General features: G+C 46.1%; 1 protein-coding gene across 1 annotated transcript in view; it reads left to right on the top strand.

Annotated features, from left to right (window-relative positions):
- EHD4 (EH domain containing 4) overlaps nt 1–27900 on the top strand; it is an 83718-nt gene that overhangs the window by 45622 nt on the left and 10196 nt on the right. The window contains exons 4-5 of the mRNA XM_006093062.3: nt 15658–16070; nt 25955–26119. Coding sequence (XP_006093124.1) covers nt 15658–16070; nt 25955–26119 — 578 coding nt within the window. The remainder of the gene's footprint in view (nt 1–15657; nt 16071–25954; nt 26120–27900) is intronic.

Raw genomic sequence — 27900 nt, 5'->3', positions numbered from 1 at the left:
CCCCCGCCGCCTCCCCACCCCCGGCCCCGCCCTGGAGTCGATGAGGCTACTCATGATGCACTGAAGCCTGAAGCAGTGATCCTCGGGCTACGGGGATCATATGCTACTTCCTGGTCTCAGGATAAACAGTTAACACAGATTATTCCTGGGAGTTCTGGGATGGGCCCAGAAAGCTGGCTGTCAGGGGTCCTGATGCAGGAGGTCCCCACTTTGAGGAATCTGGGGTAGCACTGAGCCTACCCACTCCTGTGTACTCTGCCACCTCAAGCCAAGTGAAAGAAAACATGATCAGAAACTTGGAAAACCCATCAAAATGGACTTGAGCTGTGTCCCACATCTCCATTTCACCAGTGCGAATGCTGCCCTCAGATGACAGGACAAGATATAAGTGAAAGAGGGGGTGTTTCTGGGTGGGGTGAGGGGCAGCCCAGCACTGGGCTTGGCTGTGTGACTAACCAACATCTTCCCGGGTGAAGGGAGTAGAGTCACCTCCCTGCAGGTGACCAAGTAACTGCTATTGCATTAGCCTCATGGGCATACGCCAGTCTGGCCTGATGTTGCAGAAGTGCCTGATCCCACACCCTCCCCATGCAGGGCATTGCCAATTATTTTTTTCTTTATCTTGCTTTGAGTTTGCCTGTGCCTTCCCTCGATGTAGGAGCACCCCAAAACCCTTCTAGACCTCTTTGGAAGGTAGATGTTTAGCAACCCCTAACGAAAAATAAAGAATTGATTTCTTAAAGATTGGTCATTTACATTTTTAAATATTTAATAATTTCACTGCTGTAATGGGGACATTCTTGTTACACAGCCTCCATCCCTATTGTTACATGGCAAAGCCCTCTCCCCCTAATCACTGGGGCAGTGAATGAAGTTCTCTGGGCTGGAGAGGGGCAGTATCGTGCCTCAGACATTTTTCCATTCCCCTGGCTCTTCCACCCACCAGCTGGAAGACCTGGGCAAATTACTCCACCTCTGTGAGCCTCGGTTTTCTCCTCTGTAAAATGGGAAGAAAATACTTTCCCTCACAGGGTTGGATCTTGTGAGAAGCTGAGGAATCTGTGTAAATACCTAAGTGCTCCATGGACATGAGCCGGAAGCACACTGAGCGAGAGGACCCGCAGTGTGGAGGGAAGTCAGGTTTCCTGCGCTGGTGTCCCGCAGGTCGGCGTCTTCACCAGGTGGATGTGGAAACACTGAAAATAGTGGTGCCTTCAGGGCATCTGGGTTTTCCATGGAAGCAGAGGGGGCAGGCCCAGTGCTACCCCAGATTCCTCTTTTTACTGTGGTCGCTGGAGAAGGCTGACCTGAGCTCAGATCCTGGCACCTCCACTTCACTGTGGGACCCTTGCAGGGTTGTTTGAAGAGAAAGCGAAACAATGTGTGCGAACCATTGAGCATAGAGTCCTGTTGAATAACTGGTGGTGAGGGAGGCCTTTGCTCAGGTCTTGGAACGGGGATGGTCCTAGCATAGAATGACCAGGCTTGAAGGGTTGGCTCAGCCAAGTATCTGAGTTTCCTCAGGGAGAGCAGATGGTGGTCAAGTCCTGAAACTCAGACAGAAAAGGACTTGGCTCTTCCAGGGACCCAGGAAAGGAGGGAGGCGGGTAAAGGAAAATTTTAGACTGGACAGCAGAGCTGTGGGAAGAATGCCAAGAGATGCAGGCGGCTTAAGAGAACAGCCGAAGGGGGTGTTCTCCTGGGGCCCAGGGCCCAGCTCTCATCACGTTTCCAACCCTTTTTGCCAACACCCTCTCTCGTATCTGGAGATGTTTCTCAGACGTGCCGTGACCTAGTTTCCTCAAGAAGCCTCTCAATCGCCTGGATTCTTTTAGTCTCTTTCTCAAAACCACCTCCTGTCTGAATCCAAATCACAATGCAAAGCATAAGTCAGACCACTGATTCAGCACTTCACCTTTCCCAAGTGCTCTTCAGGACCACTGCCTCATGCTTGGGACGAAACAGTCAAGTGACAGAATGTTAGCGAAGAGTGTCTGTCCCACCCACACCCGACTCCTCTCCCAGGGCAAACCTGTCAGCACTCTCTCAGGCTTCCTCCCGGAGTGGGATCCTCTGCACACTGCTCCACACCAAGATGTCCCCACTTAGCAGGAAGTCTTGGGGCACGTCCATGTCAGGACTTGAGAGCTACTTCCTTCTTATTCCATCTAATAAGATGTGCCAACATTAATAGCTGGCATCCTTGGATGGATGGCACTTTGGCTGTTTCTAATCTTTTGCTGTTACAAACAGCACAGTAATGTGCAAATGTAACTGTAAGATGCACTCCTAGTAGAGGGATTGCTGAATCAGAAGGAACTGTGGTCTTTTTGCTGTGTAGCTGATGCCAAATGCCCTCTCCAGAAGATGTGACTACTTACATCCCACCAGCAAGGCAGAAGTGCCTGATCCCGCACACCCTCCCCACAGAGGGCATTGTCAATTTTTTTTTAATCTTGCTTTGTGATTGCTTTATCTGATAGGTGAATGCCATCTCATTATAATTCTAATTTTCATTTCTCATTATTAGTGTGGTTGAGCATCTTTACACATTGACAAATCTTTTCAAAGTGTTTCCTTTCTGGAGGTACTATTGGTAACTACATGGACTTCTACTTAGTAAAATAAGTGACTCATTTCTTTTTTATAAGGAACCCAGTGTGGACTCACATGGTCCCCACTGACTTGATCTGTCTTTCCTTCTGTGACATAAACCCAGAAATAACTATCTCTGAGTAATAGTTTGGCTTTAGGAGCGAGTTAGTTGATAATTCAGTTGCTGGAGCTGGACTTCATGACTGGCTAGTTTCCAGATGCTCACAGAACACTCATGCAACTCTGGGAAAGTTTAAAAGGAGGAACAGGGCAGGGCAGGGCGTCCAAGGTCAGAAGGTGCTTACACGCCCTTACAGGCTGTTGATCCCAAAGTTGTCATCCTCTTGGTTTAACAGTTCTCTTTAGAAAATTGTGGCTCGAAGAAACATTATCTTTTTGCCCTTCTGAACTACAAAATGACAAGATTGAAGCCTTGTTTGTAAATATTTGGCCTCATCACGCTTGGGTGGAGTCTGTATACTATTGGCATTTTGCCCCAAGAAAACCCAATGCAAATACAGACTGACTGTCTGATTTATAGACTATTGTCTGAGACTTTCTTGTCCGAGGTACACAAAGCCCACTTGAAAATGAGGAATGGGCAATTTCCCTGTGCATTACACTTGATTCCTGGATTTGATTAATTATAATAATAGAAGGTTGAATCTAATGACCTCTTAAGCATCCTTGAAAGTCTCAAATTCTGTGACTTTTCATCAGGTCATTTCTCTCAGCATAGAGTTGTTTAGAACTGAGTGACAAGTAAGTTAAACTGCAGGTCAACTAACTATCCCTATGGAAACACGAAGGACCTTCAAACCAGCCCAAAATGTCACAGGACATGAGTCCAGTGGAATGACTATGACAAAATGAAACTTGCTACTTCATAATTTTGTCATTTAAATTTAGTCATTGAGTGTTCCTGTCGCCACTTAAATGGTTTTGCATTCTTATGCTGGTACTGTAGCTGGTTGATATCTACTGTACAGACACTAAATAGATTCTCCTGAGAATATGACTCTTTATGTTAGAAAAGCTTGGTATTTAGAACCACCATATATAACTTTTTCTTTCTTTTGTCACCGTATATAACTTTGAGATCTGGAGAGCATCCTCACTGGTCAGCGGACCCATCAGACAGATGTAGAAACTAGGGCCGGCGAAGTAACATGGCTGAGCCAGGCTCTAGGACCTGCAGGTTTTTCTTGGTAGATTTTCACCAACTTCTGTCTCAAGCAAAGACCCTAGAATGCCTTGTAAGTTTCTGTGTGTTTCTAGGGCTCAGTCCTCTTAACCTAATTTTTAATCTGAGATGGAAAATAAGATATGAAGGCCAATTTTCCCTTGTACTGGGTCACGTGACCAGAGGCAGCAGTGTTCATCAGGCTGAATATTCAAGTAGAGTCTTCCTCTGACCCCGTCCAAGATGTGGTGTGAGTCTGTGGCGCGAGGGGCCTCCAGGGTCACGTGGCCCCATCTGCCCCAACGTTATCTCCACAACATCCTCCAGAGGAAGGAAAGACAGGCTGTGGGGTTAGCTTATTTATTTTAGGAGGAAACAGGCACAGGAAAATTATTTCGCAGGGTCTTGGACTGAATTCCAAAGGAGAAGGAGTGGGGAGAGGAGATAGAGTATTCACAACACCAAGCCCATCCCGGACCAGGCTCGGTCCCAGATTTTATTTCAATTGTGATATGTTCAGCGGCCAAACCCCTGCAGGCCAGGCACAGTGAGGCCAGGAACTCTGTTCCTGTCGGGGTTATTCATAACCAATGACCTTCTCCCAGAGGTGGCCATTGCTAACTGAACACCCTGAGTGAGCGGACACTGAACCTCCACAAAATGAACTCGGACGCCTGTGCAGACGCGGAGGCCACAGTGTTTGTCGTCTCCGGGCAGCCTGTTGACCTCCTATGGGCCTTAGTATCAGCCCCTTCCCACCGACACCCTCTGTGTCTGGTCACCTGGGAGGAAGGGGGAGCCAGCTGGAGAGGAGAGGGGAGGCAGGGAGGCTGAGGAGCTGAGTGTCTGTGACTCATTCTCACACAGCTGATCGGGGCTGCCTCTTCCCCCAGGGTTGTGTAGTTACAAAGACACTACTTCACACTGTTTTTTGAGGTAGCCATAGACTGGAAAGCACTAGAAATCCAACCCCAACCACTATAAACACCATCATAGAAGAAAAGGAACTCCTTCCTCAATATCGTTAGCCCAGTCACCTATGGACCAATCATTTTTACAATATGCTTATTTTTTCTTATTATAAAAATAGAATATAGTCATTGTAGAACACTTAGAAAACTACTTTTTTTAAAAGATCAAAAAAGGAGAAAATAAACATGATCCCTAATTTCACCATTCTGGTATACATATGGTGCAGCACAGTGCAGTGAATAACTGTTCAGGCTCGGGGCTCAGTCCCTGGGTTTGAATACTGGCTCCCCTGGGAAATAGCTGTGTGACCCTGGGTTAATTATTTGGCTTCTCTGGGTCTCTGTGTCCCTGCCTGCAAAATGGGGATAATAACAGTACCCGCCTCGTGGGGTTATTGTGAGGATTGCAGGAGAGCCTGTTGATATCAAGCTCTCAGAGCAGTGTAGGAATGTCCATAGGGCCCAGTAAATATTTGCTGCAAGTATTTATTTTTAGCTATTTTTCTACACCAACCCCATTAACATTTTCAGAAACAGCCTTTTCCAGTTGCAAAGTAAACTCAGCCTGGAAACAATACAAGGACTCTTCGCACGTGTTTAACTGAAGCAGCCGTTATTCTTAACTGAAGTGACTATTTTTGAAAATATATATTTAATACCTGAGCGATCCCAGATATTTGATGTTTATTTTTAGCCAGTTTGTACTTGCTGTATTTAGTAACAGCCATTTAAAGAAACTCACTATTTAAGTAACTAAATCCTCTAACTTGCTAAAAAAATCAGTTACACTTCTTATTCATGTCAATTCACTTCATTAAACCAAGTTTATTCTATTTTATTTTTATTTTATTCATTTAACATGGAAATCTACCCTCTTAAATTTTTTGTTGAGACTATTACAGAGGTCCTCCATTTCTCCCACTTTGCCCCCCTCCACCCAATCCTCACCCCCCAACCCAGTCCTTTACCACATTACTGTCTGTGTCCATGGACTCTGCATATATATTCTTTGGTTAATTTCTTCCAGTCCCTCCTACCCCCTACCCTCTTAGATGTTTTAGTGTACAATGGAGTATTGTTAACTATAGGCACTGTGTTGTACAACAGATCTCTAGAACCTACTCCTCTTTCTTACCTGAAACTTTCTGCCTGTTGAATAGTAACTCCCTGTTTTCCCTGCCACTGATCCCTGGCAACCACCACTCCCCTCTGTGATTCTGATATTGACTGTTTTAGATCCCTTATGTAAGTGGAAGCATGCAGTATTTGTCCTTCTGTGACTGGCTTATTTCACTTAATGTAATGTTGTCCAGCTTCATCCATGTTGTGCATACTGCAGAGTTTCCTTTTTTAAAGCTGAATAATATTCCGTTGTATGTATACACCCATTTTCTCTATCCATTCATCTGTTAATGGACAGTTAGGTTGTTTCCACATCTTGGCTTATTGTAAGTAGTGTGGCAGTAAACATGAGAGTGCTAATATCTCTTCAAGATCCTGATTTAAATTCTTTTGGCTTGCTGGATCATATGGTAGTTCTATTTTTAATTTTTCAAGGAATAAACCACATTTATTGAAAACCTATTATGTCTGATAGTATATACTGGGTGTACAGTGGTGAACGAAATAAGAGGTGTGGTGTCTGCCCTCGTAGAATTTATGTCTTGTAATTACCAAATAAATATATCACTATCTATATATATAAAAGGCTAAGCGACCATCCGACCGGTAGCTATGACGTGCAGTGACTACCAGGGGGCAGACGCTCTGACCAGTAGTTATGATGTGCACTGACCACCAGGGGGCAGATACTCAACACAGGAATTGTCGAGCTGCAGTGACTTGGCAGCAGTGGTTCTCAGGTGACACACCCCAGAACCAGAGAGGAGGGAGCCCAATTCCAGGGTGCATCACCCAAGAACCGCCCTCTCACAATCCGGGACCCATCAGGGGATGTCGGAAAGCTGGTTTCTGCCCGATCCCTGCAGGCCAGGCCGAGGTACCCCACCTGCCGGAAGGGCCCTGCTCACTCCACAGACACCCTTTGAGCCATGGCGCCGGCTGGCCAGGGAGGGACCATGGGAGGTTGGCTCCAGGGCATGTCTGGCCCATCTCACCCAGTCCCACCCTGCCGGCCACCTTCTAATTAATTTCCTTTCAATGTGCACGAATCTGTGCACTGGGGCGCTAGTAGAGTATAACTGCTATGAAAGAAAAATTACAATGCTATAAGAATATGTATAAACAAGTGCTGGCTAGGATGTGGAGAAAAGGGAATACTAGTTCATTGCTGGTAGGAATGCAGACTGGTGCAGCCACTATGGAAACAGTGTGGAATTTCCTCAAAAAATTAAAAATGGAACTGCCATTTGACCAGTGATCCCACTTCTGGAAATATATCCTAAGAATCCTGAAACACCAACCAGAAAGAGTATATGCACCCCTATGTTTATAGCAGCATTATTTATAATAGCCAAGATCTGGAAACAGCCCAAGTGCCCATCAGCAGATGAGTGGATAAAAAAGCTGTGGTACATTTATACAGTGGAATACTATGCAGCTGTAAAAAAAAAAAAAGGATCTCACCCTAGCTTGTTTGGCTCAGTGGATAGAGCATCAGCCTGCAGATGGAAGGGTCCCAGTTTCAATTCTGGTCAAGGGCACATGCCTGGGCTGTGGGCTTGATCCCCAGTAGGGGGTGTGCAAGAGGCAGCCAATCAATGATTCTCTCATCATTGATATTTCTATCTTTCTTTCCCTCTCCCTTTTCTCTGAAATTAATAAAAACATTTTAAACAAAAGGATCTCTTACCCTTTGAGACAGCTTGGAGGGACCTGGAGAGTATTATGCTAAGCAAAATAAGCCAGTCAGAGAAAGGCAAGTATCACATGATCTCACTTATACATGGAATCTAGTGAACAAAATAAACTGATAAATGAAATAGAATCAGAAACATGGAACAGACTGACAAATCTCAGAGGGAAGGAGGGCGGGGTGGGGGGATGGGGGGGGAGATGTAGGAAGAGATTAGCCAAAGAGCTTATATGCGTATATGCATTTCCCATGGACATAAACAATAGGGTAGTGAAGGCTTGAGGTGGGGCAAGAACTGGGTGGAGGGGAACAGTGGGGGAGAAAATGGGGGGACATCTGTAATGCTCTCAACAATAAATATTTTTTTAAAGAACAAGTATATTGGTCCTAGCCAGTGTTTTTCAGTGGTTAGAGCATCTGTCCATGAACCAAAGGGTAATGGGTTCGATTCCCGACCTCGGTTCGGGCACGTGCGGGAGACAACCAATTGAAGTGTCTCTCTCACATCGATGTTTCTCTCTCTCTCTCTCTCTCCTCCCCCTCCCTCCCTTCCTTCCATTCTCTCTCAAAATCAATGGAAAAAATATCCTCAAGTGAGGATTAACAACAACAAAAGAATATGTATATTGGAGATGGAGCAGAGGGGAGGGCATTCCAGGCAGAGGAAAAGCCTGGGCAACGGTGCAGAAGCAGGAAAGTACAGGATGCTTTGGGGGAACAGCAAAGAGCCCAGTGTAGTTTGGGTTTAGTAAGAGGCTATGAGAAAAGGCTAGAGGGGTGAGGTTGGGGCTAGTGATGGAGAACTTGTTCTGTAAACAGGTTCTAGAAGTAATTTATTTAGAAGTAATCAGGACCCTCACAGTTTTGGGGATTCTGAGCCCTAAGAAGGGGTGGGAATATTTGACGGCTGGATTGGAGAGGAAGAAGCAGGGATGAGAAAGGCGTTAAGGGGCACCTCCAGCACTCTCTCGGGGCCTGCAGGACAGGGACAGGCTGTACTGGACAATCGACTAGGTGCTAGAGGGGCACAAAGATAGACATGACACGTAAGGGCCTCGGGGAGAGAGGCTGGTGTTACACAAACAAATCTACATAGTCAGTTATGGGGGAGGGGTATGAATGCCCACCATGGAATGTTAGCTGCCAGCTCCAGAGGGGCAGCCAGGGCCTATCAAAGAGGAGCAGTCTGAGCAGAGCCTTGGGCCGAGTCCAGCTTGGCCAGTGGCCTGGCCACCCCAAGAATGGAGCTGGGGGCATGGGAGGGAGAACCTGGCCTCAGTCCTGCTGTCCGGCATTATCTTGCATCCTTTTATTGACACAAGTCTTGTTTAAAACTCATGTAATTAGAAACTTGGCTCTAGGAACAAATTGAAGCTTTTTTTTTTTTCTGTTCTATTAAAACTATTCTGCCAAGTTTGCCTCCTTAGGGCCCCCACCCTATATTTACCTGAGCCAGGGGGCTACTGTTCTAACCTCAGATGCCATTTCCTGGTGGGTCCCTGTGGCCGGGATGGAGACCAGTTTCCATGGGGGCTGTGACGGAAGCCCCTGATTGGGTGGAAGGGGCCCTTTCCTTCCTGCCCCCTCCCTTAGTTCCCAGAACATGGAGGCAGGAATGCCAAGCCGGGATCTTCCGCAGGACAAATACTCTTTCCCAGCTCCCAGAGCTATAGAGCTTTGGGTCTTTTTGCAAAGATAGAAATTATATTTTTAAACATTGGACTGATTACATCTCTGTTTTGTTCCAGGCTAATAAAAGTTCCACTGGAAGGTCTTATAGAACTGAAATGTCTGGAATTGAATGAATAAATTTTTAAAATATATTGAGCATGGAGACAGTTCTATTATGATGTTGATTCCTGCACACACACACATACTCCCCACACACTGATACATACATACATAACACCTTCATGCATGCTCACATGTATACACACACACAGACACAGAGCTTTCTTGTCCCTAATCCATCACCAAAAGAGGCTCTTTTCACACCATAGCCAGAAGGCAGATCACGTGAAATTACACGACTCTCAAAATTCTAATGGATTAGCCAAATTTTAACATTAATTTGATTAAGACTGATTTCAGCTAAAGCGTAGGGCTCCTGCTTTAGCTAAATCCACCTGCATATCAGCCCAATTAGCGGCATGGCCCCTAATGAACAGATTTCATCTTCCAGGTCCGTCAGCAGTTCGGAAGATGTATATCGTTAAACCAGTTTAGCAGCTTTCTGGTCTTTCTTTCTTCCCTCCCCTTTCTTTCTTTCCTTCTTTATTTTCCTCTGTATTTCTTCTTTATTTTTCATTTTTAAGTCAATTTTATTGAAGTACAGAATATAATAATGCACTTATTTTAATTGTATTCAAGTTTTGACAGACTTGCGTACCCGTGCTACCAACATCATCAAGAAATAGAACTTTCTGTCACCCTGAGAAGTTCCTCTTTGTTCATGCCACTTGGCAGTCAGTCCCAGCCCCACCCTCAGCCACAGGCAACTGTAGCTTAGCTCTGCCTGTTCCGGGATTTAGATTAAATGGACTCACACAGTGTGTACTCTTTAGTGTCTGGCTTTTCTCACTCAGCATGATGTTTCTGAGATCCACCCAAGTTGTATGTGTCAGCTTATCGCTTTAATTCCACTGTGTAGACGTGCCGCAGTTTATCTGTTCACCTGTTCAGGGACATTTGGATTGTTTCCATTGGGGGCTATTATGGGTAAAGCTAGCAGTCTCAGTTTTATAGCTGTTTGTCCCTCGGCAACAGCTTCAGCCACATCCTAGGCACTTGGTAATTATTTATTAATCCATTCTTTACTTTTGTATCTAACATGTTTTGTTAAATTCCAAGATGTATTTCCAATTTCTGGAGAGATGTGTGCCAAAACATTGTTTCAAGCCAAATCAGTCCATGTTTAATGCACTTCCACAGAAAACATTCAGTCCTCAGAAGCATCTGCTGAGACCCGCTCTTGGTGAGCACTGTTAGATGCTGAGAGAGCAGGTAAGAAGGGGCCCTGCCCTCAGATGTTCCAGGCCCAGCCAGGGAGACGCCTGAGCACTAACACAGTACAGTTCTCTGGGTGCTATGAGACCCTGCGAAAGCCCCAGAGAGCTGGGGTGGCTTCTCAGAGGGCACAGCTTGGTCGCTGAGGCTGAGTCGGAGCCGTGGTGTGTTCACTCAAGTGGGCACCAGGTGGACAGTGCATGTCTGCACCAAAGACAGTCAACTCAAAATGCAGACCCTGTGTAGGCCAAACAGAGCAGCAGCGGGGGCCACGTTCAGTCTGAGGACCACTGGTTTTCAACCTGCTTCTAAGTGGTAGTCCTGTCACAGACCTACTTCATGTTAAATGGGACCTGGCCACCTTCTGTAACAGAATCTTTGGGAAAATTCACTATTCTCCCCTTACTGAGTACAGTGTACGCCCTGCGTTTTCCCAGCCAGCGTGCTTATACACTGGACTTTCTTACGCCAGGAAGTATCTGCGATAGAATCATGGATTTATTTTAGGTGCGACCTGGGGTCTTTAAAACCAACTTGTAAAACTCCATCCGTTTCACAAGCAAGAAAAAGAAAGGTCACTGGGCCTTTGTGAGCCCACGAGCTCTATTTATAAAGCATGAGCGGCTCTCTGCACGGACAGTGTCTTCTGTATTTTCTGAGCACCAGTCCCCTTGCTTGGCTCATGCTTCATTGCATTGTCACCTTCACGCTAATTAATTTTGTTTCTCTCCATGGTTGCAGACTATACTTTGCCAAACTAGACATCCTTCAACAAATATTTATTGCACCTCCCACCATGGACCAGGCACTGGACACAAATATTTTAAAAATAACTAGTAGATAACATTTTGGAGAGCTTTCTAGGTGCCAAGATGATTCTAAATGCTTCCACATATGTTAACTCCACAGCCCCATGAGGTATGTGGATACTATTATTAGCTCCATTTTCCAGATGAGGAAAGGTGGCACAGAGAGGTTAAGTAACTTGCCCACGTCTCAGAACTAGTGAGTAATGGAGCCAGGATTAGGTCCCAGGCAGCCTGAGTCCAAAGCCCACACTGAGAACCACTGTCTTGTGCAACCATGAGGAAGACATGTCCCTGCAGTTAAAGATTTATGGTCTAATAAGAGAGCCCCATCCATCCATCTAATGATAACACACTGTAAGGGGCTGTGATAGGAGCGTAGCAAAGGGCTCTGGGAGCTCAAAAGAGGGAGTTGAGTCCACCTGCAGCCGGAAGGGGAGCAGAAGCAATAGTAGTAGCTCATACTGATTGAAAGGTTACCACATCTCAACACTATATTGAGCACATTAAAGGCATTTTCTCATGAAATCACTCACTAACCTGATTTTACAGATGAGAAAATGGGGGCTTAAAGAAGTTAAGTAGAATAACTTAATTAAGGCTCACCCACGTGCTTTGAAGAATGAGGAAGATTTAGGCTAGATTTATAGGTCCTAAACCAGAGGGGAAGGGCTTGCCAGGGCCAAAGCCCGGCATTGAGCAGTGATAGTGGAGCTTTCATGAATTTTTAAATCCATCTTCAAATAAACAGATTCAAAGTCTGTGTTTCCTCAATTCCATGATGCACCATCTAACCATCTATTGGTAACTTTTTATAATAAAAAGAAACTACTTTAAATGTGTTTTGTTTTGCTGACCAACTGTAACATAGACATATCTGCAATGCACGCCTTAGTATTCAGTCTAAGGCAGTGGTTCTCAAACTGTACCAGGCATCGAACTCAAACACATGGATTTGGATTCTGTGTTTCTGGGGAGGGGCTGGGAGTCTACGTTTTAGCAGGCCTATTACTTGATCCTAATGCAAGGCCACATTTGAGAATCAGTGGTCTCTAGGTCACTGTTTTCCTTCTGCATTTATTCAGGCAGATTAAACATCATAAATTAAATCATTTCTTAAGAATCAGCCAGAACTTTTTGGTAGATAGGTATTCGGTGCCCATATTATATCATGAAGATAGAAGAATTGAGCAAAACTATTCAGCCTTAAAAAGGAAGGAAATTCTGACACATGCTACAACATAGCTGCACCTTGAGGACATTACGTTAAAGTGAAGTAAGCCATTCACAGAAAGACAGTGCTGCACAGAGTTCCAGTTTGGGAAGAAGAAAAGAATTCTGGGGGGTGGGTGGTAGTGGTGGTTGCACAACCACGTGAATGTGCTTAATGCCAATAAATAATAATAAATAAAAACTGGGGTGAGGGATTGAGTAAACCAGCCTTTCTCAGCTTTGATAATTCTGTTTTCTTCTGAAACACTGATTTCTTCACCTTTGATTGTGATGCCTGATGTCTGACAAATGATCCTTTTGCACCTGCTCAGTGACAAACACCCATCTACCTACCTGTACTACTCAAACCTTGTTAAGCTCTCATTGTTATTTTAAAACAAGAGAATATGTACATGCAGCCATTCCTCCAGAGATGAGTAATGGTTCACTTATAATAAACTTACATCTGGCACTTCAGTGCCCTGTAACTTTTTATTGTACCAAAGCATTGGAATAAAGTGTTTTTTAAAAAACATCAAAAGTAACTATTAGGAACCCAAATTTAAGTTAAAGCTTAAACACATGTGGTGCTATGAGGGCCAACCCCGCAAGCCAGGGGACCCTCGGAGGAAGAGACGCTGTCTGCTTGGCTGACCTTGCGTGTGCACCTGTGGTGACAGTTATGGGGGGGGGGGGGGGAATGCGGATTATTTACCAGTCACGGCCCTTGGTAGCACAGCAAAGAAGCTGATTCTGGCTAACTTAAGCAGGAAATGCATTTTTCTAAAAGATCAGGTTGGCTAACTTAAGCAGGAAATGCATTTTTCTAAAAGATCAGGTTGTTCACAGAATTAATTGGAGAACGAGGCTCAAAAACTAGCGTAGGAAGCCACCACCACTATGAATGAAGTCTCATTCTCCCTTCTCCCTGTGTCTGCATCATTCCCTCAAGATTCAGTAATTCGCTGTGGTGGGAGGCGATGATGGTCTGATTCTAGACCTCCTGTGCCCTACCTGCTATGATGAGGCAAGGGCCTGTCTGCCACACCTGCAGCTGCTTTGGCCCATAAAGAACCTCCCAACCCTAACCGAAAGGGTGTTCAGAAAAATGCACATTGTGCACCCAACACAGATCTTCTTTGACCTGTTTCTGAACCTCCAGTTACCTGATTTTGGTCACAGAGGAGACCAAGGGAGAGAGTGTTTGGGTCAGAGAGAGGCCAATCATCACTACTGGAAAAGCACATTCACAGGCAGGTTCTTCCGGTGGGCGGGTCCAAGGTGTCTTCCCTGCGGCTCCTGGGAACAGCGCCTCATTCATCTGCTGATCCACCACCAGGACCTGGGGCTCTCTGGCCCACAAGCCAGTCCCCAGTGACAGAACCACTTACTCTTATCTTGGGAGACAGTTTGTTCTGGCCTCACAGGGAAAGAATTCAGAGTGAAAACTTGACTCTGAGTCTTTACATGCTGCTGTGTGACCCGTCCAATGGGTTTTTTATTTTCCTCTGTTCTACACTAGCTGCTGACAGCAATGACAGTAAGCGTGGGCCCACATTCTGAAGACTACCTTTGTCCTGTCGTCCCCAGGGAATCAGGAATGAGGCAGAATAGAGAAGGGGACGGGTGCACAGGCGGCTTCAGCATTGCTGGACATTTGGGTTTTATATTAAAAATGTGTCTGGATCGGTTTGCTCATTCAACGACTCCCCTTACACCTGCTCTTCAAATGTCATGGGAACTTTAGTGCATGGAGTCCCTTTATTTCTGCCTAATAGATCATTGCCCTCTAGACACTTTCTCATCATCTTACATTCCTCACTCCCAGTGTCCCAAAATGGGTGTGAACATTTTTATATTTCTGCTGCAATATGCATCCATAGGCAATTGAGTATTGCTTTGTTTTGTTTTTGCATTTTACCTGAATGTTATTAAACTGTACATATCCTTTTGAAACTGATTTTTTTGTTTTCACTCACCAGTTTTTTGGAGATTGGCCTGTGTTGACAAGTAAAAATCTAGTTCATCCTCAGTGCTGTATGGTATTTTGTTATATAAATAATCTAGGCTTATGTTATGATTCTCTAGACTGGTATGCGTTTGGAAGTTTTCAAAATCTAAAACAAGAGACACAAGCACTAAAGTAGGAGTCAAGAAAGGTGCCATCCGGGCTCTGAATGGCTGCACTGACTCTGATTCTGAAGCTAATCAGATTGAGATTAAAAATAAACCTCCTCTAATTAGCTTTTTTGCGGGACTCTGTTCCCTGGAGAAATCCTGAAAGTCTTGACCACAGGCTGAGAGGAATGTTGATTTAACTGCATGATTTGAAGTGTATTGGTACGTGGCCAAAGCAAACTAAACAGAACTTGTGGTGGGCCTAGCCACTTTAAAAAAAGAAATTGGCAAGAGACCATTTCATAGAATGGCTGTGAGACAATTTTTTTAAAATATTTATAACATCCTTAAGATATAAATAGTCCAAATGATAAATATTGGTCACAATTTCAGCCAGCCCAACCTTTGACCTCCTTAACACTCTTAAACACTTGGGTCAAGAAAAGGCAATTCCTCTCTTGTTGTGCTTACTGGACACCCACTGGGTCTCCAGATGGCCAACAGGTTTTCTTTCTTCTCCATCTCTGGTACTTTCAGAAAAGTGAGAAGCTGAGAGAAGTAGGAGCTTTTGACCCATGGCCTGCGGTTTTATAGAGCCATTGATCATCTTTTCCATTGATCCAAAGACTGTGCTAGGTGAAATAAGAGACTTGTGAGGACTCAATGAAACCTCAGATGTGGAAGTAAGGAATGCCCAATGTGACTGTGAGCCCCTTTCTAATCCCTATTTCTTCCCACAGAAGGGCTCCTGGGAGCACCAGCATTAATGAGATGCACTCAATCCAGGGGCCCTATTTGAAGTGATTTTCAGGTCCAGGCCTCCACTGCCTCCAGCTTGGAGACGGGTCCTCTCCCTGGGACTGCTGGAGAACCAGTGATTCCCAGACTCTCGTTACATGTGTCTCCCACACGCAGCAGTGGCTGTACTGACGTGCTCCTCTCTCCACCTAGGGTACGACTTCTGCCAGGTCCTGCAGTGGTTCGCTGAGCGGGTCGACAGGATCATCTTGCTCTTTGACGCTCACAAACTGGACATCTCGGACGAGTTCTCCGAGGCCATCAAGGCCTTCCGGGGCCAGGACGACAAGATCCGCGTGGTGCTGAACAAGGCCGACCAAGTGGACACGCAGCAGCTGATGCGTGTCTACGGGGCCCTCATGTGGTCCCTGGGCAAAGTCATCAACACGCCCGAGGTGCTGCGCGTCTACATCGGCTCCTTCTGGGCGCAGCCCCTGCAGAACACTGACAACCGCCGGCTCTTCGAGGCCGAGGCCCAGGACCTCTTCAGAGATATCCAGAGCCTCCCCCAGAAGGCAGCAGTGCGCAAGCTCAACGACCTCATCAAGCGAGCGAGGCTGGCCAAGGTAAGCAGCACAGTCCCCGCACCAGCCTCAGGCAGGGGACTCTTCCCGCTCTCTGAGAGAAAGGGGGGTGCCCCATCCCAGGAGACTTAGGGAATGAACTTGTCAGAGGTTAGAAGAGACCCTTGAGATTGGTGCCCTGTTTGAATTCTGGCTCCTAGCTCTCTAACCTTGGGCAAATGGCTTAACCTCTCCAAACTGTTTTCTAATCTGTAAAATGGAGCGAAGAAGAGCACGTCACAGGTGTTAGTGACCTGTTGGCATGTGGTATTTCTCTTCTCCAGTGGATACAGCTGGACTTAACCGTCAGGGTACATGATACCCAACATTATTTTCTAATCAAGGCTGGTAAATCATGTCATAGTCTTTGCAGATTTCAAGATTTTTTTTCGAAATACTTTTAAATGCACATGGGCATATTTAATTTACCTGTCATTGTTGAGAGCCTAGTGACTCAAGATGCAGCTGTATTTGGTCATATAAAGAAATAAAAGCTGAGCCCAGCCGGTGTGGCTCAGTTGGTTGGACATCGTCCTGTGCACCAGGAGGTTGTCAGTTCAATTCCTGGTCAAGGTTCAATCCCCTGTAGGCAGCTGGTCGATGTTTCTCTCTCATCAATGTTTATATATCTCTCTCTCCCTCTCCCTTTTTCTCTCTGAAATCAATAAAAACATTTAAAAAAAGAAATAAAGAGCCGAGAACTCATTGGGAGTGCCAAGCACGTGGGACTTTTTGCCACCCTTGAGCATTTGCCGCCCTCTGCATGGGCCAGTGTGGCCTGGGTCTAGAGAGGCACAAAATACTGCCTCGGACAGACACCAGGAATAACCGAGGCCGGTGTAGATGGGGGCAGGGAGCAGTCAACTTGCTGAGTTTACTTCTAGGAAAAAAGCTTGTCTTCCTTTTTTCTTCCTGAGAATAGTGCTGGCTTGTTCCTTCTTATAAAGAAACATGTTTAAAGTACAGCTGATCCAGCCCGAGCTTCTCAGTGCCAGTGCGCTCCGGGGGCAGCGCCAAGCTGTGCAGGGGCCGGGAAACAGTCCCGGGCGGGTAAGAAGGAGAGCTCGCCACAGTGGCCTGCGGTGCCATCCACTGTACACCATCTGCAGTTGTATGGCCATTTGTGAACTTGTTGTTGCTTAAATGGACATGGAGTCACCTGAGTTTTTCTTTTTGCCGTATTTATGTTTCTTAAAAATACTCTTAGATTTTGGTACATTCATCTTTATTCTCTTTATCTAGTCTTCCTTTTGCAAGTCAGCCCTTGCAGAGGGCCTGCCGTGTTTCAGAAGCATTGCGGTCTGCATTGAATGTGTTATTTCGTCTGATCCAGTCAGTAATTGCACAATCAGGCACTATCTTCATTTCTCCTGCTAAAGGGAGCTAAAGCTCAGAGAGGTGAACCACTTGCCCAAGGCTTCGTAGCCTGTAAGTTGCAAAATATAGATTTCAACCCCAGTCAGTCTGACTCCTTGGCCTGGAAAGTGTTCACCTAAAATCCAGCGTGTACGGCATTCGTTGCTCCTCAATAAGTGTCCTTGCTTTCTGCGCTGATCTGCCACTGTTTATTCTATAAAATTCTCCACCCACAGAAACCTACAAAAGTTCAGAGGTTTATCGAGCTGACATTTTGAAAACCTGCGAAGGGTATTCAGATGTCACCTAGGAGGTGTCAGATCTGAGTTGGGGTATGAAGTGTGTCTATTTATAGAACACCATAATGAGGCAGAATTCATGACGCATCCAAAAATAAACAAGGGTGTTACTGTCCTGCCAGTTCCGGGGAGATCAAACTCGAGATGTCACGAAGATGGCATTTGAATAATATGAAACATGGCACTCTGACCAAAGAACTCTTGAAACTTAATGATTTCCTGGCTTTTTCTATTTATGTATTTTTTTTCACAGCTGTTTCACATAACAGCAAACCTTTGGAGTGGGTTTTTGGTTAGCCTCAGAGATTGCACATCTCATGGTATCAGTAGACATCATTCTCTGGAGAGTGTCCACAATCTAAGATGCAGTCGAGGTTTGTCTCATGATTCTTTAAAGTAAGCTACTTGGGGAAAGACCCAGAAAGCATTTAGAAAATATAATTGAGTTGTATTCAGCTATGATTCAAATAGCCAAATTAAAAAATGAGGCTCTTACAAACCTGAGGTGATAGTGTTTTATGGGGTAAATGCACAAAAGTAAAAATCAAGGCCTGTTCACGAGCAGACCTCACCCTTTATAACACATTGCCCCAGAATAGGAAAGGTTCCTGCCCACTTGGAGATCTATGCTCAACAAAACAATGAGTCAACATTTGAGGAAGGAACAACTAAAAATGAGAAGGAAAAGGAGAGGCCAGTGATTTGGGGGTTCACTATAGTTCTGCAAAATTTAGTTTCATCTTCAAAGCGTGTTCTCTTCTTGGTCACGTGTAATGTACAGAGCCCAGCTTTCTGGTTCGTCTGTCAGTTCCTTTTGTGGAGAAGTTAGACATCTTGAACTTTACCAAAGGGACCCAGGTTAAGGTGTATGAGTCACTCCATAGTAGGTGATGATGGTCCACCATTGGGGCTTTTAAAAATAGCTCAGTTGTCAGCCCCAAGCTGCTGTGGGGGTATATGTCACTGCTTGAACCCGTATAGGGAAGCCTGTCTCTTTGAAGGTTGACCTCAAATGGCTGGGTGGTCCCCTCAAGTCCCCTTTAAGCTGTTCAGAATCATATGACCATCAGTGCCAGCTTTGATTTCAACAGAACAGCCAACCTCCTGCTCAAATGGGAACCTGTCAGCTGCTTTTCTCTGCCTCTTGCAGTCTCACACTTGATGACCCCGTGGGTTCATCTTTGGGTATTTGTGAACAGAATTTCTTATATCATCATAAGCCCCTTTTAAAAATGTGCTGATCCCCTGATGTTAAGTGCTCTTTGCAAGGCTCCAGCTGGGCCTACAAAGGCGCAGGTCTCCACCAGGTCGTGTCAAGCTTGCAGATGAGGTTGCACAGTGTAGAATCATGTTTTTCCAGACTAACTTTCCTCAAACTGCTTCCGGTATCCAAATTCCATGAGCACTTCCATTCCTACTGACCATGAGCACGGGAAGCTTCCAGTCTCGCTGCTGGGGGTTGTCCTTCAAGCCCAGGTGGATGTATCCAGTATCAGTCTGAGTACATGCTTCTCAGTCTTGGGTGTATATGAACACTTGCCACTGAGCACAATTAACGAGGTTGCGGCAGAGTCTGTATGTGAACTATCAATTCATGTTCATTTTAAGGGAGGACATCTTTCTGCTCATTGAGTTATTAGCCCAGAGAAAAAGTGACATTTGGGCTTTTCCAGTTTTATACAATGAAATAAATGGGTGAATTGGACAAGCTAAGACTGTTCAAAAGCCCCCAGGGTTCAATGTCCTTCACTTGTGAATAAGGCACTTGGGACCCGAATTCACCATATTACTATTTAAATATGGAGGGTTTATTAATTATTCAATAAGAACTAAATAGCCACGAGCCTTCTCTGGCATTGCTACCTCCAGCTGTTGGACTTTGACCATTAATCAATAACAAGTAACATTTTACTCCTCTTTCTAATGGACAGAGTACCTTCAAGTCTTAATAACAACCCTCCCTTGTGAGGTAAGGGTTGTAATTTCCAAATTGCAAATGAGCAAACGGAGGCTGGGGATTAGCCATCTCTCCTGGAGCTGCTCAGGGAGCGGCAGTGGTGGCAGGGCCTGACCCCGCCTTCCAGTGCTTGGTCTGCCCTGCCTCCCTCTCTCCTCCCTCTGCCCCCTTCTCATTCCCATATATCTTCTTCTTAATGAGTTTTCTCTCATTATGAAGAACAAAAGGTGTCAGACTGTTTCCACCTCCTTCCACGGGGACCACCACCTGGTCTGGCCCTCCATCTGCCATTTATTTGGAGACACACCTTTGACACATAAGGGCTTTTGTTGATGTTGACTAGGGCTTTCAGCCATCCCAGCTGTGCCCTCTGTTTACCAAGAGGCCTTAGAAATGTACAGGGTGCCATCCTGCCAGTAGATCGCAGTCTTTACCCACATTGTGTCCATAGTGTTGTGTGTCATATCTGTTTCTTGTGTGTCGAAGGGAAGAGTAAATGACCTTCCAAATGAGTTAGGAATAATCAGAAGCCAAACCTCAAAGTTTCCCACACTGTTGTTCTATAGGATGCAATTCATTTTGAATTCCAGATCTTCAACAGCTTCAGTAACTTTTTTAATTCATACTCATAGAAAGCAATTCTGTAAGAATTCTATAAGAATGAGGCAGTTGAATGGTGGTGTCAACTCTCCATCCCCTAACTAGCTGGGTGACCTTGAGTAAAGTCGTATGAATTTCCAGGTGTTCACTTCCATATAGGGGGTCCCTTCCAGATTTAATACTCCATGATTCTAAGGATTATAATTTACCTCATAACTTGATAAGCTCCTTAGGGGTGGGGCCCATTCATGAAATCTGACCCTGGTTATTGTCTCAGGATGCCCAGGAAAGGGCAGGAGGGGGGTGGTCATTCAGAGACAGCACAATAGGAAATTTCCACAAAACAGGCCAGTGGGACTTCCTGGAAGTGGAGGTTGAGGCTGAGAGTCTCCTGCAGCATGAGTCGGCCACCTGAGGGTCATGACTCGGGTAGCACCAGGCAGGTGGGAGGAGGAGGGAGTTGAGGACTGGCACAAAAACTGCCCCAGTTATCTCAGAGCCCTGAGGCCTGGTGTCTGAAGGTGGCCCATTATTCAGCAGCCTCAGTCATCAGCCATTGAACAGCATGAGGGCTGAGCTCAGGGAGCAGGTGCCAGGCATTGGGTGGTAGGTGCACATCACCCACAGTTCAGCCCAGGTAGAGCAGGCCCCTGGGTACCAGGAAGTGCTCAGGAACAGAGTGCCAACCCTAGAGGGCCAGGGGCTGGGTGGGGAGTCAGCCTTCCCTGAGCAGGGGCCTGGAAGCTCTGAGGTACCTCAATACTAGATGGTGAGAGGGTCTTAGGGAGCCCTCCAAGTCCTTCAGGGCTACACAGGGCCCTCCCCCGCTCCATCCAAACCGAGTCAGGCATCACTACCCAAGACAAGGAAATTACTAGTCTTACCACTTACTCATCATATCCTCAGGAATGCAGTTAAAGCCCATCGTTCTAAATTAAAGATTCCAAACTTTGGGTTTCTCTATCTCAAAGAATTGTGTAAATATTATAAGTAGTGTTAATTTGAAAAATAACTAAATAAACAAGTTTACTAGTGACAGAAAGTTTAGAATCATCTCTCCCAACCTATACTTGTAGCAGTAGCCAGACAGCACAGTGGGTGCTTATGTAAAAATGGCCTTCATAGGGATGGAGAAGTTGGCATTGTCTGGTTTGAGCATGCCAGCGTTTGCACCGTGCAGTTATTTTAGTGTTTGGGTCTTAGCTGAGTGGTTTTGGCTGTGCCCAGTGTGTGTCTATGCACAGAGGCCCTCCGTTGAACCATGGGACGTATCTACTTCCTTTATTTAATTTCCATTCTTCCACAAGATTACAGAAGAAGTCTGTTTTCTTTAATAGGATTTTCCATAGCTACATAGTCATTTTTTGTTTTGTAATCACCGCTCTGTTTTTCATCCTTTCTTATTTTAGTTATTTTCTTGACTTCTAAATTACTCTGTAGAATTCTAGATACACAAAGAGAACTTTTCTAGAGAACATTTCTTAATGTCCTGAAGTTGGAACTCAGTGGAAAAGTGCAAACGTAAGGAAGGTGGTGACACAGCCAAGCAGGATTCACCTCCCAGGTACTAGTCATGTCTGCAACCCCCGTGTGTTCAGGGTTTCTGGGCTCCCCCTCGTGTATTGGGGGTCCCTCTCTCGGACCGAGCTTCTGCTGTCCAGCCTGGGCCCAGGCAGCTGGTCCTGTGCAGAAATGACCTGTGGATATCTCGGGGTCTACACTGTTCACAGGAAGGTTATGGGAATCCTCATCTCACTGCTCACTGGGCACACGTTTCTGTAAAGATCAGCCATTTACTCAGCTTCAGTTTCGTTTCCTGGTGCTCTTGGGCACTGGCCCTAGTGAAACTATTTTTTTCTCCTTTATTATTGAGGGTATTACCAATGTCCCCTTCCACCCCCCCATAACCCCCCTTTACCCCGATATGCCCCACCCCAGACCTTCACCACCCTATTGTCTGTGTCCGTGGGTTATGCATATATGCATATAAGTTCTTTGATTAATCTCTTCTTGCTCTCCCCTCTCCCCTTCCCTCTGAAATTCTCCAGTCTGTTCCATGTTTCCATACCTCTGGTTCTATTTTATTGATCAGGTGATTTAGATTCTTTGTTTATTTTGATTTTTAGATTCTATTGTTGATAGATATGTATTTATTGCCATTTTATTATTCTTTTTTTTTTCTTTTTTTAAAGAAGACACTTTAACATTTCATGTAATACTGGTTTGGTGGTGATGAACTCCTTTAGCTTTTTCTTGTCTGTGAAACTCTTTATATGACCTTCAATTCTAAATGATAGCTTTGCTGGGTAGAGTAATCTTGGTTGTAGGTCCTTGCTTTTCATCACTTTGAATATTTCTTGACACTTCCTTCTGGCCTGCAAAGTTTCTGTTGAAAAATCAGCTGACAGTTGTATGGGCAACTTGTAGGTAACTAACTGCTTTTCTCTTGATGCTTTTAAGATTCTCTCTTAGTTTTTTACCTTTGGCATTTTAATTATGATGTATCTTGGTGTGGGCCTTTTGGGTTCCTCTTGTTTGGGACTCTGCACTTCCTGGACTTGTAAGTCTATTTCTTTCACCAGGTAAGGGAAGCTTTCTGTCATTACTTTTTCAAATAGGTTTTCAATTTCTTGCTCCCTCTCTTCTCCTTCTGGTACCCCTGTGATACAAATGTTGGTACACTTGAAATTGTCCCAGAGGCTCCTTACACTATCTTCATATTCTTGGATTCTTTTTTCTTTTTGCTGTGCTGATTGGGTGTTTTTTGCTTCCTCATATTCCAAATCACTGATATGATTCTTGGCATTCTCTACTCTATTGTTGCTTCCCTGTAAATTATTCTTCATTTCAGTTAATGTATCCTTCATTTCTGACTGGTCCTTTTTCATGCCGTTGATGTTCTCTATAAGTTCCTTGAAGTTGTCACTAAGTACCTTGAAGATCTCATTAAGTTCCTTGAGCATCCTTATAACCATTGTTCTGTATCTGGTAGTTTGCTTGCTTCCATTTTATTTAGTTTTTTTTCTGGAGATTTCTTCTGTTCTTTCATTTGCAACCTGTTTCTTTGTCTCCCCGTTTGGGCTGCTTCCCTGTGTTTGTTTCTGTGCATTGGTTAGAGCTGCTATGTCTCCTGGAATTGGTAGAGTGGCCTTGTGTAGTAGGTGTCCTGTAGGACCCAGTGGCTCAGTCTCCCCAGTAACTGGAGCTGGGCATTCTAAGTGCAGCCCTCTGTGGTCTGTGTGCCCTGTCCTGTTGTAGTTGAGCCTTGCTTATTGTTGGCATACTGAGCAGGATTGACCCCCCAGGCCAATCGGCTGTGCAGACCAGCTGCAACTATAGCAGAAGAGCTGCTGTGCAGGAGACACCCCCATAGAGCAGGACTTGCTTCAGTGGGGCTTTGGTGCTCTCAGAGTCTTCCCCTTGAATGTGTCACTTATGGATGCGGTAGGGTTGTAATCTGGCGTTGTCTGAAGCTGACCACAGGATGCACTGGTTCTGGGGCCTCACAGGAGGTGCAAAGTCAGCCACTGCCTGTATCTTGCCTGGGGCCACAAGCTATAGAGAGACCTGCAGATGGTTGCTACTTGTATTGGGCTTGGAGATGTCCAGGAGAGGCCAAGTTGTGAACCAAGGCAGGCTTCTGCTAGTTCCAGGCCTGGGGCCTCTTATTGAGAGGTATGGGGCACACCGAGGCCAGCTGCTGCTTGTTTCAGAGATTTTAGAAAAGTCTGAAGCCTGGGCTAGGACAGGTTATTCACATGGAAAGACCACTGCCAACAACTTGGGTGGGGCTGCAAATTGGGTAGAGTAGGGTGTCAGGGAGTCACCAGGGCCAGGCAAACAGTGTGAGCCAGGTTAATGGAAATTCAGATATGGCACCTGCCAGTCGGCTTTCTGACTTGAGGGAAGTCCAAACACTTTTATCTGGGAAAATCTGCCTCTGAGTTCTTGCTCTGATGCCACACAATTTAGTTCCTCCCTGTATGCTCCTGGATCCTTTCAAGCTGCACTGGAGCTCAAAGGGAATTAGTCCAAATAAGTCTGTGCATGGGCCCTTTAAGAGGAACTGCCTGGGACTCCCACATACTCCATATCACTCAGTCACAATCCCCACTAGTTTTTACAGCCTCAAGTTATGGGGACTTCTCTTCCCTGCACTGGAACTCTGAGCTGAGGTGTTTGGTGTGGAGCTGGGACCCCTTGTTCCTCATGTAGACCTCCATAGCCAAGATATTTCTCCGGATTAAAAACAGGCCAATTATGGGTCTTGGATCAGCCCATTCCACATCTCCACCCTTCCTATCAGTCTCAATATGGCTGCTTCTTTTTTTTAAATATATTTTATTGATTTTTTTACAGAGAGGAAGGGAGAGGGATAGAGAGTTAGAAACATCGATGAGAGAGAAACATCGACCAGCTGCCTCCTGCACACCTCCTACTGGGGATGTGCCTGCAACCAAGGTACATGCCCTTGACCGGTATCGAACCTGGGACCTTTCAGTCCACAGGCCGACGCTTTATCCACTGAGCCAAATTGGCCAGGGCGGCTTCTTCTTTAATTCTCTAGTTATAGGACTTCCATTCAGCCAGATTTCAGGCAGTTCTGAATGATGGATGTTCTTTTGTTTAGTTGTAATTTTGATATAGCTGTGGGAGGATGAGAGTGCTACATTTACCTACGCCTCCATCTTGACCGGAAGCCTTAGTATCTGAAACTCTCTTTAGGTCTTCTGGTTAATCACCAGAACTAAGATCTTTCTCACCCAAGCCCCACCCATCCCGCTCACTCCCCATGGAACAGCCAATCAGAGGCACAACTGAACTATGGCTATAGAATTTCCCCGTATCAGTTGCCCTTCCTCAGGGATGCTTTTTAGGACAGGGTTCCAAGAGAAATCTGTGCAAGCCCACCTCACCCCCACCCATATGCAGCCAGGCATCATCAGCCCTGGAAAGCAGGGAGCACTCGGCATTATTCCTGTCTCCCTGCTCTCCCAGAGCCATCATTAGCACAGTACTAGGACAGCAGTCCTTCTAAATCCTTCATTAGCTCCGAGTTCCCCAGGCAGAGTCTAAATGCAGCCCACCTTCCCCACCTCTAAGCCTGCGCTGCATCTTCATACTCGGCACTGCCCCAAGTATGGCCCAGCATGTTGCCTCCACACCTCCATCCATGCTCTTCCCTCCCCCAGACTGCCACATCCCTCCCCTCGCCCACACATCCTACCTGTTTATCAAGGCCCAACTCAGATGTCACCTCTTCCCTGAATCTGTCCTCCCACAGTCCTTATCTGCCACATTCCACACCCCAAGATCTTTTTTCACCTCTTTCCTCTCCTGACCCTTAACAGTGGGGTTTTCTCTGCTCACTTTCCCCGAGTGGTCTCATCCACTCCCGTGGCTCTGCTACCACCTCAAGTCCCGCTCTAAAACCCATCGTCCAGGTCGCTCTCCCTTCCACTCACCCTGAGACAGCTCCCCTATATACCTCATACACCTCACATTCTACACATCCAGAACCAGGCTGTAATCTCCCCGTCTTTGCCCTCCTCTGGTCCCGAGGACCATGGCTCTGCGTGGGTGCCTGCTGTGTGTTGTGATGCATATAAGATGCCCTCTTGTTTGTCCTGGTGCACTTCTGAATGGCACGTCCTCACTGACATGTACCCTTTCAGGTACACGCCTACATCATCAGCCACCTGAAAAAGGAGATGCCGAGTGTTTTTGGAAAGGAAAACAAGAAAAGAGAGCTTATCGACAGGTTACCAGAAATCTACATTCAGCTGCAGCGAGAATACCAGATTTCTGCAGGGGACTTCCCGGAGGTCAAGGCAATGCAGGTACTGGGCGCCCGTTACAGCATCATGGGAGGGCGGGGGGGGGGGAGAGCGGGGGGGGACAGAGGCACTGCCATCTTGTCTGGCTGGTCACAGGGTACACATGGTTCATGGTTTAGGATGGAGGAGAATGCAATGAATTCACCTTCCTTGTGGTGATCCATGATAACAGGCTGCTGTGAATAAGGCAGGAGTTGCCTGCCTCCTGAAACATTTAAACAAAAGGGGACACAGTCCAGGAAGTTAAGTTCACATGAAAAAATTATCTGAGCCACCCTCTCAGGCTCTGTTCAATGTTGTTTTGACATTGAGATGACACCTGTGAGGGAATCAGAGCTGGGAGTGACCTTGGAGGTCACCCAGGCTGCCCCTCCAGCCAGCGCTGTCCGGCACTGCCCTGCGCTGTGGGATTACATGTTCAGGCAGCGTCATTGCTGCAGGCTCAGGAGGCATCAGAGGCATGGGGCTCTGTGGACATGCTGGACATCTCTGGACACAGCGAGACATGCTCACTGAGGATTTTGTTAAATGTCCGTGTTGGGCAGCCTTTGGCCAGATTTCAGGGTCCCCCTGAGTTGTGTGTGGGCAGCCCCAGATGAGCCCGACTGGGTGCTGCATTCAGCCATCTTGGCCCAACCAGTGTGCCCACCGCGCATAGTGGTGTTAGGTGAACATATCAGTGCCGACCACATCCTTCCAAGCCAGGCAGACAGGCCCTTGCACTGGACAGGAATGGTCCTCATTGAGCCAGGCTGCCCATCTTCCAGTCCAGTGAGGGACCTGGCCACCCTGGAGGCCACAGTCCTTTGGAAGGCGAGCAGTACAAGCTGAAATGGCTGCAGCCGCTAGCCAGTAACGTGAGCAGGCGAGGCAGGCCAGGCAAAAGGAAACCATGTCACCCTTTCTACCTATTATTTTTTCACATTTGATGGAGGTATAGGTTCCTAGGAGTGTGTCTCTACAAGGAAGAAATCAAATCTACAAGTGAGATGAGGACTTGTGGGGGCCCACAGTGGGGGGGATGGGAAATTCGAACCCCACGCCAGCAGGAAGGCCCTGTCCCACCCAGTGGTCGCTGCCCTGGGGGAACACGGCCTAGATGGCTCACTGGAAGCTGGAAATCTATAAAGTCCCCTGGCTTTCCAATTTCGGCTCAAACTTTCAAAGAATACTGCATAGGCCAGATAGAGGATACCTTCCTGCTGGCTGCGCCCCAAGGCACAGAGAAAAACACGGAGTGGGAGTGCAGTATACAGTGCACACAGGAAGAGGGGTAGGTTACACTCACTGTTGCCATGGCAGGGCTCAGGGGAGAGTATCTGCAATACAAGATCTGGTCAAATGGGACTTAGCTGACTTCAGAATCAATACAGAAATATCTGCGTTCTACCATAAATGAAAGACTTATTCCTGTACTCAGAAGATGAATTGCTTTTTTTTCTGGTCACAAGATGGCTAATTTTAGGGGCCTCGTGGAGCAACTTCCTGAGCAGGTTCCACTTGCACACCCTTGGTTTATGCGCTGCACCCCATGACCAGCTGAAGGACAACTGATTCTTGGCATCCTTCAGAAATTTTTGAAGGGAAATTGGCTTCTTGACTGCACTGAAACTGTGCACGAGAAAACAAAAAAAGTGCGGGGGGGTCACTCCCCCTAGGGAGGGGCCCCCCCCCCCCCACACAAAAAAAAAAATTTTGTTTCCAAAAAAAAAAAAAATCCCCGGGGGGGGGGGGGGTTTTTTTTTTTTTTTTTGCACAAACCCCCTTTTTTTTTTTTTTTTTTT

Source organism: Myotis lucifugus, unplaced genomic scaffold, assembly GCF_000147115.1.
Source record: "Myotis lucifugus unplaced genomic scaffold, Myoluc2.0 scaffold_109, whole genome shotgun sequence".
Classification (NCBI taxonomy): Eukaryota; Metazoa; Chordata; class Mammalia; order Chiroptera; family Vespertilionidae; genus Myotis; species Myotis lucifugus.
Note: the sequence above shows the minus strand (reverse complement) of the source record. Positions and strands in the feature narration are given on the sequence as shown.